This window comes from Moschus berezovskii, chromosome 8 (genome assembly GCF_049115385.1).
Source record: "Moschus berezovskii isolate FMDL1 chromosome 8, NW_MosBer_1.0, whole genome shotgun sequence".
Taxonomy (NCBI): Eukaryota; Metazoa; Chordata; class Mammalia; order Artiodactyla; family Moschidae; genus Moschus; species Moschus berezovskii.
Window position 1 is genome coordinate 51,843,463 of NC_142467.1, and position 14,331 is coordinate 51,857,793.

Sequence of the window (14,331 nt, forward strand, 5' to 3'; positions counted from 1 at the left end):
ATCTCCTTTAGAATGGACTGGTTGGATCTCCTTGCAGTCCAAGGGACTCTCAAGAGTCTTCTCCAGCACCACAGTTCAAAAGCATCAATTCTTTGGCGATCAGCTTTCTTTACAGTCCAATCTCACATCCATCCATGACCACGGGAAAAACCATAGCCTTGACTAGACGGACCTTGGTTGGCAAAGTAATGTCTCTGCTTTTTAATATACTATCTAGGTTGGTCATAACTTTCCTTCCAAGGAGTTCAGTTCAGTTCAGTTCCGTTGCTCAGTCGTGTCCGACTCTCCGCGACCCCATGAATCACAGCACGCCAGGCCTCCCTGTCCATCACCAACTCCCGGAGTTCACTCAAACTCATGTCCACAGAGTCGGTGATGCCATCCAGCCATCTCATTCTCGGTCGTCCCCTTCTCCTCCCGCCCCCAACCTTTCCCAGCATCAGAGTCTTTTCCAGTGAGCCAACTCTTCGCATGAGGTGGCCAAAGTATTGCAGTTTCAGCTTTAGCATCAGTCCTTCCAATGAACACCCAGGATCGAGCTCCCTTAGAATGGACTGGTTGGATCTCCTTGCGGTACAAGGGACTCTCAAGAGTCTTCTCCAACACCACAGTTCCAAGGAGTAAGCGTCTTTTAATTTCATGGCTGCAGAGTTTTATTAGGCACTCTTAAAAAGCTTAATTTTCTGTGAACTCAAAGTTTCTTTTCTTCAGAAATTCTGAAAAGTTTTCAGTGTGTGTCCATGTGGCTATTTTGTTGAAGTGTGTTTTTCTGGCTCTGGCTTCCATTTCCTTGATCTGTACTATTATTGTTAATTAAAATTCCAAAGTCAAAGTCAGTGCTTCCACTTAGCTTTGTTTTGGAGATAGACAGGAGTTACCTGTTCCAGGAGGACAGGTTTATTGGATGTAGTAATACTTGCTTTGCTTAAATATGAGGAAGAAAAAGAAGCAGAGTGAGATTTCTTAGAATTTGAATAGGGAACACGTTTTGACAATGTATTTAATTTTTACTTTATTTGGGAATCTTTAAAATTTGATGACAGTTCTCATGTTAAAAATCATAAGGATTGACTTACAAGACAGTGTTGCAGGATATGAATATAGAGAACAGGAGTGTAATGGAGAGTTTTAGGCTGTGGGTGTACAAGGTAACCACCATCTCTGTCTTTATGTGGCAGTCTCTAGGAAAACAGTCATTGCTATTATTTGTGTGTCTGTGGATTCTGTTTGTAGGAATTTGAATTACCATTCAGAGCTTGGGTTGATGTAGAATGCAAACAGATTCAAAAACTTCAGGTGAATCAGAAAGTGACATCTGACTTCAGGGTTATCTGGGATAAGACACGATTGTTTGCTTCCTTACTTGTTGATAGAAGTAAAATTCAATTAATTTTAGTTTAATTCAATTAATTTATAAAGCATTATTTGAACACCTGCAGTGTGCCATCTGTGAGCTCACAATGTAACTAAAGGGATAGATATTTATTAAGCTAATGAGAATATAATGTGAAACATGCTAATCTAGCACAACTGAATACATGGGAGGAGATTTTTAGAGAAGATAACTCTGGGGCTGAATCTTTAATGAGTGGAATTGGTTTTGGAAAAGTGAGAAAGAGAAGTACTGGAAGAGGAAGCAGCATGTGGAAAATTGCAGAGTTCATGCAAGGTTCTGAAAGTGGTAAGCAGTTCATATCAAAATGTGGAGGGGAGAGGGATGCAGATGGAAGGCGAGGTGGCCAGTACTGATGGAGGGTTAGGCAGTGATACTCACTAAAACAGTTTTTGCAGGAAGATGACAAGATGAGATCAGTGTTCCAGAAATACCACTTTGGAAGTAATTGGAAAATAGATTGTGGGGAGTGGATTATAGAAGGGGCTTGGGAGGAAGAGTGGCTTAAAAATATGAACTCACCAATCGTTGGTGTTAGTTACTTATGTTCCAGTCTTTTACTGTTCTCTCTGCTTGTAATGATGCTTCTTGCTTCTTAACCCCATGACTATTGCCTCCCACCCTACCCCTAACTCCACTCCTGCACCAGAGATCATTTTATGCTTAACTAGTCTCAAGATTCACCATATACACTCAAACACACACGTATTTGATTGGTATCTTATTAATATTATTATTCCTATGTAATCTTAAAACTTCATAAACAATGAATTTTTATATTTGCTTATTGATACATTTCTAGCATCCAACAAAATGTGAATATTTAATCAATATTTGGTGAAAAGATAAATGACATCCAAGTCAGTATTTTCAATTTCTTTAAAGAGTGTTTTTTTCAAAACCAAAGGGAAAACAAGGAAACAACCACTACAGCAAACAGTATCCTACCTGAATTCCTACTTCATGTCATTGTGGTGGACAGTCTCAGTCCCTAAATTTCTGATGGATTTGTGAAGTCAGAACATAGTTCAGAAGAGTTTAACTTTTTCTCCCTCTTTGCAGAGATTTCTCCTTTTCCCTTTTTGCAGAGATCATGTAGTTAGATTTTCGTATGTTATATACTTATATAATGTGACTCTGTTATAATACATTTGAAATGTTACTTAATTTTGATTCAGTGTTGCTAAACATATTTGTATAATATCACTTTTGTACAGGATGCTGTACTAAGCATGGCAAATAATTTTTCCACAGAATGTAAGCTCCAAGAGGACAAGACCAAATCAATTCTATTCACTATTGTATGCCACCAAGTCTAACACAGAGTCAAAGTAGGCATTAATAGATATGTGTTCATTGAATAGATGTACAGATAGATTTAAAAGTTTTGCAAGGCACACTCTCTGTTTTGGGGAACAAATAATATGATCTTTGTAACATATAATAACATAATTTTGGGGATACATAATGTATTAGTAGGATTTCAAGTTTCAGGTCCTAGACCTGAGATCAGACTTTAAAGAAAGAAAAACATGGGAGACATCAACTAATTCATGGGAACTTGCACAACTTTCCTGGCTGTATTTACTTGAAATGTTTTACAGACATATTCTCTGGGAATAAGTAGCAGTCTTAGCCCAGGGTTGCTTTCATTGTCTTAAACACAAGAGACATATAGCAAAACAGTATTTCCTGATTGTTGTGCTTGAAGTCTCCCTCTTTATGTGTTCAGGAATTTTTCAGGAATAGGCCAGAACTAAGTTATGAACAGGGAATGTTTACCTAGCCTGGGCAAGAGAAGGCACCAGCTTTAGCTCCTTTGATTTTTCTGGTTCCTACTTTGTTGTTGTTCAGTCTGACATGACTGAGCAACTGAGCAAAATAGCAACATGCTGATTTTAATTTAACATTGTTGTTATGCTTAGTTGTGGGGTAGGCAGTGCGGATTGGCATTCTTTATTTTTATTTTATTCTTTATTGGAGTATTTGTTGCTGTTCAGTCTCTCAGTCATGTCTGACTCTTTGCGATCCCATGGACTACAGCATGCCAGGCTTCCCTGTCCTTCACCGTCTCCCAGAATTTGCTCAAACTCATGTCCATCGACTTGGTGATGGACCATCTCGTCCTCTGTCATCCCCTTCTCCTCCTGCCTTCAGTCTTTCCCAGCATCAGGGTCTTACCCGATGAGTCAGCTCTTTGCATCGGGTGGCCAAAATATTGGAGCTTCAGCATCACTACTAGTCTTAATTGGCCCCTTTCCCCCAGGATGTGTCCCTAAAGTTGTCTTATAGACATTATGCAGAAGTGAAACAAATCTAGAAGATTCAACTCCTAAATGAAAAGTCAGACATATATTTATTTCACTTTCTTTATTTTACAAGCAAATCAAGACATAATAGTGACAAGATTAGGTAATATGGTATAGATTATATGGGAGAAGAAATGTGTCTCTTGTGTTTGTAATCATAAGACAGATTCAACATTTTCCAAAGTGTACAAATTTAAGTTTGTTGTTAGTTTTCCTGTGGAGACAAAAATAGCAACAAATGAGAAATGCTGAGGCCAGATGCATTTCATTAGCATCCCTCATTTCACCAGTGAGCCCCTCAAAATGTAGCCGAGTCTCTCCATTTATTGATGCTTTTAAAAGGAGTGATGGCAGTTTAGGGATTTTTTAGCGGCTGGTTCTGATTACATAAGGACGAGGCTCATAATACATCACAGTCAGTTTATGTCCCTAAAAACATATTTTAGTGGATTTTTTATTCAAAGAAGATACACGTAAGCCTTTTTTATAAGAGTTCATAAATTTTTCTTAATAAAACAGAATCAGAACAATATGCCATATATATGAGATGCTCGTTTTCAGTCATGTTTGTTTTAAAAGCACTTAAAGGGAACTGAAGTTTCTAAATACACTCTAGTATATTAGTCATCATTTTGTGCTTTTTGAGCTGACACTAATATATCTTTTGGATGATTACTTTGTAATCTTTAAACTGCTTTTGGTTATTTGATTTTCTGAATTTAAGTTTATTATACCTCCAGCATACTTTTTTTTTTTTTTTTTTGAGAAATCATACTCAGAACTAGAACAAGTTCTTTAGGTTTTTCAAATAGTGTTCCCTTTTGGACCAATCGTTAAGGAGCTCTGATATATCCAGACTGAGTTGTTGAAGCTGAACAAAAAACACAGCTCATCCTAGCAGTTGTGGACTGGCATGCCTAGATGGAGGGACATTTCTTTTTCCCTGAAAATAAACAAAAGCATAGACTGCGAGCCAAACTGGTGAATTTTTCGTGGGAAGAGGTTAAGCAATAGATTAATAGGTGGAAGCTGAACTGGATGACCTTTAAATTTCTTTCCAAGATTCCTTCCTTCTAAGGTTCTTTACTCACTCTTACTGTCAATATGTAGTGACATAGTAATACCAGTGACTCCCAAATCCTGTAAATTATGAGAATTCTATTCATCAGAGTCAGCATGAGATAATTCACATATTCTATACCATAAACAACTCTTTCTGTTTCAAGTACATTTGTCTTAACATGTAATTCAGTTCAGTTCAGTCGCTCAGTCATGTCCGATTCTCCGCGACCCCATGAATCACAGCACGCCAGGCCTCCCTGTCTATCACCAACTCCTGGAGTACACTCAAACTAATGTCCACAGAGTCGGTGATGCCATCCAGCCATCTCATTCTCCGTCGTCCCCTTCTCCTCCCGCCCCCAACCTTTCCCAGCATCAGAGTCTTTTCCAGTGAGTCAACTCGCCGCATGAGGTGGCCAAAGTATTGCAGTTTCAGCTTTAGCATCAGTCCCTCCAATGAACATCCAGGATTGATCTCCTTTAGAATGGACTGGTTGGATCTCCTTGCAGTATAAGGGACTCTCAAGAGTCTTCTCCAACACCACAGTTCAAAAGCATCGATTCTTCGGCGATTAGCTTTCTTCACAGTCCAACTCTCACATCCATACATGACCACGGGAAAAACCATTGCCTTGACTAGACGGACCTTGGTTGGCAAAGTAATGTCTCTGCTTTTTAAAATACTATCAAGGTTGGTCATAACTTTCCTTCCAAGGAGCAAGCGTCTTTTAATTTCCTGGCTGCAATCAGCATCTGCAATGATTTTGGAGCCCAAAAAAATAAAGTCTGACACTGTTTCCACTGTTTTTCCATCTATTTCCCATGAAGTGATAGGACCAGATGCCATGATCTTTGTTTTCTGAATGTTGAGCTTCAACACATGTAATTATTAACCCTTAAATATAGAAAACTATTTCAATACTTACTCAACTTCATAACAAAAGTAGCAATCATTGCCATAAGTTTTGCCATCAGATCCACAAATTGGTGCATATGTGTCATAACAAAATCTTTCTTCTGATGGTAATATTTTATATTTACTACAGTCAGTCTGGAAATACATATAAAAAGCCTTGAATTCCTTAAGCAAAATTTTTATTCTCAGGATTTAGGATTTTCTAAGCAAGTTCAGAAAGCTCTCGGTGCATTTGTGTCTTATTCCAATTATCTATTCTCATCTAACCCCAAAATACAGTAAGTACAAAAAAAATTATATCATATGTATAATCATGAGTGATAAACTTCTTTATAATAACTGATAACTGAATCATTATTTATTTAAAATAGAATCTTTTCTACCACACTGGTTGATGCATCTGTTCTCAACACATATAGCGTATTCACAAGTGCAACCGTTCCCATGGGATCAGTTTTCTACATATCTCATGTAGTACAATTTGCTACTTCTCTCTTTCACCTTAAAAGTTCTGCCTGAATGTAAGTATGAGGTATATTATGATGATAACTACTATAGTTACAAGAACTACTAAATCATAGCAACATTTGCCATTAATTATTGGTAACAAGGTACTTGATATACACTTCACTAGCACATAGGCAAACAGATGTATTTTAACATTGTAGTTGAGATCCACTAATCTCAGTTTCTGGAGCCGGAGCCAAATCCAAGGTGATAAGTTGCCTGCAGGAGCAAGTAGGCAATTACCATAAAGAATTTTCTAGATTTTTCATCTTTGAGCAAATTGTGGAGTGTGGACATTAAAGTCAAACATGTTGGATTTCAAATCCTGACTATATAACCCTGGGACAATTATGTTTCCTCTCTAAGCCTTACTTTATTTATCTGCAAAATGAAGGCAATAATAACTGTATTGTAATACTAAAGTAAAACATACATAACTGAGAAGATGTGTATGAAATACTTAGCAGTACATGGCATGGTAAATAGTGAATGCTGCTGCTGCTGCTAAGTCGCTTCAGTCGTGTCCGACTCTGCGCGACCCCATAGACGGCTGCCCACCAGGCTCTCCCGTCCCTGGGATTCTCCAGACAAGAACCCTGAAGTGGGTTGCCATTTCCTTCTCCAGTGCATGAAAGTGAAAAGTGAAAGTGAAGTTGCTCAGTTGTGTCCGACTCTTAGCGACCCCATGGTCTGCAGCCTTCCAGGCTCCTCCGCCCATGGGATTTTCCAGGCAAGAGTACTGGAGTGGGGTGCCATTGCCTTCTCAAATAGTGAGTACATGATAGCTATTAAATTTGTTCTGTGGCTTTACTTCCAATTCTACACTAACTCCAGTTCTTTACCAGACTCTACATTTCTAGCTTCTTCTGTCCCAGAGTTTCAGACATCATATTTTTCTTTTTTAAAAATTTATTTTTATTAAAGTATAGCTGATTTACAATTTGACATGTTGTGTTAGTTTCCGGTAGACAGCAAACTGATTAAGTTATATAGACATTGAATATAGTTCCCTGTAGTGTACAGTAAGACCTTGTTGTGTACTCATTCTATATATATTAGTTTGCATCTACTAATCTGCCCCCAACCCCTGGCAACCTGTCTGTTCTCTATGTCTGTGACTCTGATTTGGTTTAAAAAATAAGTTCACTTGCAGACATATTTTTCTAATGTTTGAGTATCTCCACTTAGGTAACTCAAAATATGCTTAAATTCATGTTTCCCTTCAGATATGTTTCATTAAATTCATCCACTCCTTCAGTTACTATACTTTATGAACATTCTAAATTTTAGAGCTGAGCTGAGAGCTGCTGATATGAAGATTACTAAGCATGACATGATGGGAGGGGGTTTCAGAGGCTAGTACAGCTTGGTGGAAAATGAACCGCAGTGCCCCATGTCAGGTATGGCTGCCCTGTGGTTTGTCCCCAGACAAAAACAAATGTCCTTTTCATTACAGGGGACTGGAAGGCAAAAGTAGGAAGTCAAGATATACCTGGAATAACAGGCAAATTTGGCCTTGGAGTACAAAATTAAGCAGGGAAAAGGCTAATAGTTTTGCCAAGAGAATGTACTGGTCATAGCCAACACCCTCTTCCAAGAACACGAGATGACTCTACACATGGACATCACTAGATGGTCAATACTGAAATAAAATCGATTATATTCTTTGCAGCCAAAGATGGAGAAGTCCTATACAGTCAGCAAAAACAAGACTGGGAGCTGACTGTGGCTCAGATCCTGAACTCCTTATTGCAAAATTCAGACTTAAATTGAAGAAAGTAGGGAAAAAACTAGACCATTCAGATATGATCTAAATCAAATCCCTCAGAATTATACAGTGGAAGTGACAAATAGATTTAAGGGATTAGATCTGATAAACAGTGCCTGAATAACTCTGGATGGAGGTTCGTGACATTGTACAGGAGGCAGGGATCAAGACCATCCCCAAGAAAAAGAAATGCAAAAAAGAAAATGGTTGTCTGAGGACAAATAGCTTAGAAAAGAAGAGAAGTGAAAGGCAAAGCAGAAAAGGAAAGATATACCCATTTGAATGCAGAGTTCCCAAGAATAGCAAGGAGAGATAAGAAAGCCCTCCTCAGTGGTCAGTGCAAAGAGATAGGGAAAAACAGTAGAATGGGAAAGACTAGAGATCTCTTGAAGAAAATTAGAGATACCAAGAGAACATTTCATGCAAAGATGGCAAAAATAAAGGACAAATGGTATGGACCTAACAGAAGCAGAAGATATTAAGAAGAGGTGCAAGAATACACAGAATAACTATATAAAATAGATCTTCATGACCCAGATAATTATGATGGTATGATCACTCACCTAGAACCATACATCCTGGAATGCGAAGTCAAATGGGCCTTAGAAAGCATCACTATGAACAAATCTAGTGGAGGTGATGGAATTCCAGTCAAGCTATTTCAAATCCTGGAAGATGGTGCTGTGAAAGTACTGCACTCAACATGCCAGCAAATTTAGAAAACTTGAGAGTGGCCACAGGACTGGAAAAGGTCAGTTTTCATTCCAATCCCAAAGAAAGGCAATGCCAAAGAATGATCAAACTACCACACAATTGTACTCATCTCACACGCTAGCAAAGCAATGCTCAAAATTCTCCAAGTCAGGCTTCAACAGTATGTGAACTGTGAACTTCCAGATGTTCAAGCTGGATTTAGAAAAGGCAGAGGAACCAGAGATCAAATTGCCAACATCCACTGGATCATTGAAAAAGCAAGTGAGTTCCAGAAAAAATCTACTTCTGTTTTATTGACTACGCCAAAGCCTTTGACTATGTGGATCACAATAAAGTGTGGAAAATTCTGAAAGAGATGGGACTACCAGACCACCTTACCTGCCTCCTGAGAAATCTATGCAGGTCAGAAAGCAATAGTTAAAACTGTACATGAAACAGCAGACTAGTTCCAAATTGGGAAAGGAATGCATCATGGCTGTATATTGTCACCCTGCTTACTTAACTTGTATGCAGAGTACATCATGAGAAATGGTGGGCTGGATGAAGCACAAGCTGGAATCAAGATTGCCGGGAGAAATGTCAATAACCTCAGATATGCAGATGACATCATCCTTATGGCAGAAAGTGAAGAAGAACTAAAGAGCCTCTTGATGAACATGAAAGATGAGAGTGAAAAAGTTGGCTTAAAGCTCAACATTCAGAAAATTAAGATTGTGGCTTTCGATCCCATCACTTCATGGCAAATATATGGGGAAACAGTGGAAATAGTGACAGACTTTATTTTTGGGGGCTCCAAAATCACTGCAGATGGTGACTGCAGCCATGAAATTAAAAGATGCTTACTCCTTGGAAGTAAAGTTATGACCAACCTAGATAGCGTATTAAAAAGCAGAGACATTACTTTATCCACAAAGGTCCGTCTAGTCCAGGGTTTGGTTTTTCCAGTAGTCATGTATGGATGTGAGTTGGACTATAAAGAAAGCTGAGCGCCGAAGAATTGATGCTTTGAATTGTGGTGTTGGAGAATATTCTTGATAGTCCCTTGGACTTCAAGGAGATCCAACCAGTCCATCCTAAAGGAAATTTGTCCTGAATATTCATTGGAGGGACTGATACTGAAGCCGAAACTCCAATACACTTTGGTTACCTGTTGTGAAGAACTGATTCATTTGAAAAGACCCTGATACTGGGAAACACTGAAGGCAGGAGGAGGAGATGACAGACGATGAGATGGCTGGATGGCATCACTGACTCAATGGACATGAGTTTGAGTAAGATCTGATAGTTGGTGATGAACGAGGAGGCCTGGCATGCTTCAGTCCATGGGGTCACAAAGAGTTTGACACGACTGAGCGACTGAACTGAAATGATGTCAAGTATATTCCAGCGTGATTTCACTTCTTCTTGACTGGTCAAATCCCAGTGCCAGAATTTATATCATATGCAGTGTGAGCAGGAAACTACTACGGTTTAATATTCATTAACCTTTTCATTCTCACACAGCTAATAAATCATGAAAGAAGGCTTGAACTCAATCCTGACTCCAGAATTTAATCTCTTATTTTCTTTAACAGGAAAACCAAAATTTTTGACTCAAAGACGTGGAAAGGGCTGCCTGGGCCCCCCGGGTCATGCAGCTAGAAAGCAGTAGAGCTAGTCTGAAACCCAAATTGCGTAGTAACTAGCTTAAGTTTTTACTATCACACCTAGATTGTCTCAACGATAGTCATTATTTAATGAGTAACGAAAGAAAGGTTAAATTAAAATCTTCATTCTTTAAGATAGAGAACAAAGATGTATGTGACCCATTTAAACATTTTAAGTCATGACTTGTCCTTCCTGAGCTTTACTATGTGTCAGGTACTGTGTTAAGCCCTTTTTAAATATTACAGCTTTAAATTTCACAGTATTGTGAAATATGAGGCAAGTATTGTTTCCCATGGGCACACTATCAAATAGCTAGAATTTAACTCATCACCTATTCACTCTGATGCTAGGTGTCTAACTGCTGTGTTCTGCCCCTTCCATTTTAGAAAGGTCTACCTACAGTTTTTTAAATAAAACGATGTTTGAAACTTAAAAAATAAACCTTCAAACATATAGAAATTTAATTAATATATAGTGTTGAGTATTTCTTTACTGATACTGGCCTTTAAAATTATACAAAAGTAGTACTTTCATGTCAAGATGGGCATACAGACTTGTTCATGGTGTTTGACACATTCTACATCTGTAAGATAAAGACAAAGAAATTTAAACTCTGGAAGAATCTAATCTTATTAGAAAACTAATCTTTGATTTGTTTCAACTCTCAGACTGTCATCAAAATGTAAGATTCACTTCAAAGCTATGTGTATGAGCATAATATTAAAGATTGAAGCCCTTTATACAGAACTTTTCATTTTCTTTTTTGAAGTGGGTTTAGAGTGTAGCCCAAAAGATGAAATAGCTATTATAATAATGAGTTTGTGCTGTTCTTTCCTACTTCATAATCTGAACTTAGAAAATATTTTGAAAAAAACACAAGTTTTATATATTGGAAGTGTCTGTTATGTAACAAGCCTAGAGGCAGAAATTGGACTAGCAGTTGAAAATTCTAGGGAGGCAGATTTCAACTTGATAATGGAAGAAGAATAGTAGTTCATGCTGCCAAACTATAGATTGCCAGTCATGGATTGAGTTGTTTTATGATGAAATGAAATCCCGATAAAAAGTGATGTTAAGTCCAAAGATACATTGAATAGACATTTCCCAAAGAAGTTATACTAAATGTTTATATGGATAGCAATTTGGCCTTGGTTGACCATTTAGGTCCGCTTGCACCCTGATGATATAATTTGGTCATTTATTGGTACAAACAAAAAAGTGCATTTCAAAAATTTTCCTTTATTATATGTGTTGCATATATTTCAGAATTATATGGATAGAAGATAACATGAACTCTCAATATCAGGGCAGGGTTAGGGTTATGAGGGAGATTCTCACTGAGGATGGTTGCAAGCGCCAGGGCTGAGAGCAGGACAAAGGCTGTTGTTCTCATGCTGCAGAGGTGGCCTAGGGCAGTACAGTGGAGGAAAAAGAAGTAACTTTCTGGTGTATGCCCAGGATGGGTTCTGCCTTATATATTGTCAAGAGTTCTGTCTTAGTTGTGAAATAGCTATTTTCAGAAACAGAAGCCTGGGAAGAGGTCAGAAACATCTGCTAAGGAGGGACATTTTTTTGTTGTGAAAGAGAGGTAATTATATATGACATTTTAATAGATCATAGGACCCAATAAAGTTGGCATTATTTCCTCATCTCTTTAAGTTTGTGTGCTTTTACATCTGTTACACAGTTTGATCTTCATAACAGATAGTAACTACAATTCTGACAGATAGTAACTAACATTTTCTTTGTTCTACAGATGAGGGAATGAAGTCACAAGGAAGTTAAGTAATTTTGCTGGGGTTACAACATATTCTTTGGTGTACTGCGTTTTCTAGGAAGAGTCATCAGTATGGCAGCTTTATAGGTTTTAACATTTTCTCAGGTTCTCCTCTTTCCTCTTCTCTCCTCTAGAACTGAAAGGGGAAATGTTGGCAGTTGAGACCCCAGACTGGGAGCAGAGAAAAGGTATCAGCATCCAAGTCTTGATTCAGCACAAACAGGCAATAAATCCTGACTTTTGGGAAGAGGGTAATTTTCCCCCAAATCCCATATTTGGGGAGATGGTATAATAGGTAGAGCTGGTGAGCACTCATACCTCATTTACCCACCAGATCTCTGGTGAAAGTTTCTTTATCAAGGGCCCCTAGGAAGAGGATTTCCCCAAAGCCAATAATAAAAAGGTATACTTTGGCCACCTCATGCGAAGAGTTGACTCACTGGAAAAGAGTCTGATGCTTGGAGGGGTTGGGGGCGGGAGGAGACGGGGATGACAGAGAATGAGATGGCTGGATGGCATCACTGACTCAATGGACGTGAGTTTGAGTGAACTTCGGGAGTTGGTGATGGACAGGGAGGCCTGGCGTGCTGTGATTCATGGGGTCACAAAGAGTCGGACACGACTGAGCGACTGAACTGGACTGAACTGAGGTTGGTCATAACTTTCCTTCCAAGAAGCAAGCGTCTTTTAATTTCATGGCTGCAATCAGCATCTGCAGTGATGAACAAAACCAAAAACAGATACCATTTCCTATCCATTAAGATGACTAAAATTAAGAAAACAGACAAGATGTTGGTATGGATGTGAAGATGTTGGAAGTCTCATACATTGCTGGTGGGAATATATTATAAAATGTTGTAGCTGCTTTGGGAAATTGTTTGGTAATTCCTCAAAAAGTTAAATGTAGAGTTACCATATGACTTAACAGTTCCATTCCTAGGTATTTGCCCAAGAGAATTAAAAACATATATCCACTAAAGACATTAGTGTTCATAGCAGCTTTATACATAATAGACTCAAATTGGAAATAATCCAACTAGTCATCAACTGATGGATGATTAAATGCACTGCATCTGTAGAATATAATATTATTCAATAAAAAGGATAAGGTATTGATACATTCTCTAGCATGGAATAATCTTATAGACAAAAGGCCACATACTTTATGATTCTATTTTAGTATAATGGCAAGAATAGTAAATCTATGGAGAAAAGTCAGGTTAATGATTGCCAGGGGCTACAAAGATAGAGCTTCCCTCATAGCACCGACAACATGGCAGAGTAGAAGGATCCTGCGCTTATCTTCTCCTGTGAGAACTCCAAAATTGCAACTCGCTGCTGAACAACCATCGATGGGAGAATATTGGATCCCACCAAAAAAAGATACCCCGTGTCCAAAGGCAAAGGAGAAGCCTCAACAAGATGGTGAAGTGAAGTGAAGTGAAGTCGCTCAGTCATGTCTGACTCTTTGTGACCCAGTGGACTGTAGCCCACCAGGCTCCTCCGTCCATGGGATTCTCCAGGCAAGAATACTGGAGTGGGTTGCTATTTCCTTCTCTAGGAACAAGATGGTAGGAGGGGCAAAATCACATTTGGACTCAAACCCCATAACCATCAGAGTGTTCAGAGGCTCAAACAAAACATATGCACCAGGACCCAGAGGCCCCAGGGAGACGGAGCCAGGCTGCCGTTGAGTGTTTGAGCGCCTCCTGCGGCAGCACCAGGCAGCAGTGGCCTGTTGCAGGGACGGGACTCTGTGCAGCAGACCTGGGTCACCAAGCGTGTGGCATAAGCTCTCATAGAGGAGATCGCCATTAGCCCCACCATAGAGCCACAGAGCAGATGGCCCACAAACAGCAGAACAATTATAGCAAAGAAATTCTTGCACTGTGAAGAAAGTTCTAGGAACCACAGCAGATCTCCCAACCTGGGGATCTGGTAAAGGGACTGAGGACCCCCAAGGAATTTGACTTTGGAAGCCAGTGGGAGACTGAACCAGACTTGCCTGTGAGTATCCAGGAGTCTCCAGTGGAGGTGTGGGTCAACAGTTTGGCCTCAGGCTAAACAACAGGGAGGGAACACAGCCCATCTATAGAAAATTGGATTAAAGTTTTACTGAGCATGACCCTGCCCATCAGAGCAAGACCCAGTTTCTCCCAGTCTCTCCCATCAGAAAGCTTCCATAAGCCTCTTATCCTTATTCATCAGAGGGCCGACAGAATGGAAACCACAATCACA

General features: G+C 39.1%; 1 protein-coding gene across 1 annotated transcript; it reads right to left on the bottom strand.

The window, feature by feature from the left end:
* Positions 1–3,870: 3,870 nt before the first annotated feature.
* SPINK9 (serine peptidase inhibitor Kazal type 9) lies at positions 3,871–11,808 on the bottom strand. Its single transcript, XM_055430913.2, has 4 exons — positions 11,655–11,808; positions 10,871–10,899; positions 5,691–5,815; positions 3,871–3,916 (listed from the first exon to the last, which is right to left on the bottom strand). Exons 1-4 carry the CDS (start codon positions 11,707–11,709, stop codon positions 3,871–3,873), a joined length of 255 nt encoding a protein of 84 aa, XP_055286888.2. The 5' UTR covers positions 11,710–11,808.
* Between the last annotated feature and the right edge of the window lie 2,523 nt (positions 11,809–14,331).

What these genes read in the sequence shown, in the direction of transcription:
- SPINK9 (XM_055430913.2), bottom strand. Translation starts at nt 11,709, where the DNA reads ATGAGAACAACAGCCTTTGTCCTGCTCTCAGCCCTGGCGCTTGCAACC. An exon ending in GGCGCTTGCAACCATCCTCA is followed by an intron (nt 10,900 to 11,654) that starts GTGAGAATCTCC and finishes TTTATCTTACAG; the next exon opens with ATGTAGAATGTGTCAAACAC. An exon ending in GTGTCAAACACCATGAACAA is followed by an intron (nt 5,816 to 10,870) that starts GTCTGTATGCCC and finishes ATGTATTTCCAG; the next exon opens with ACTGACTGTAGTAAATATAA.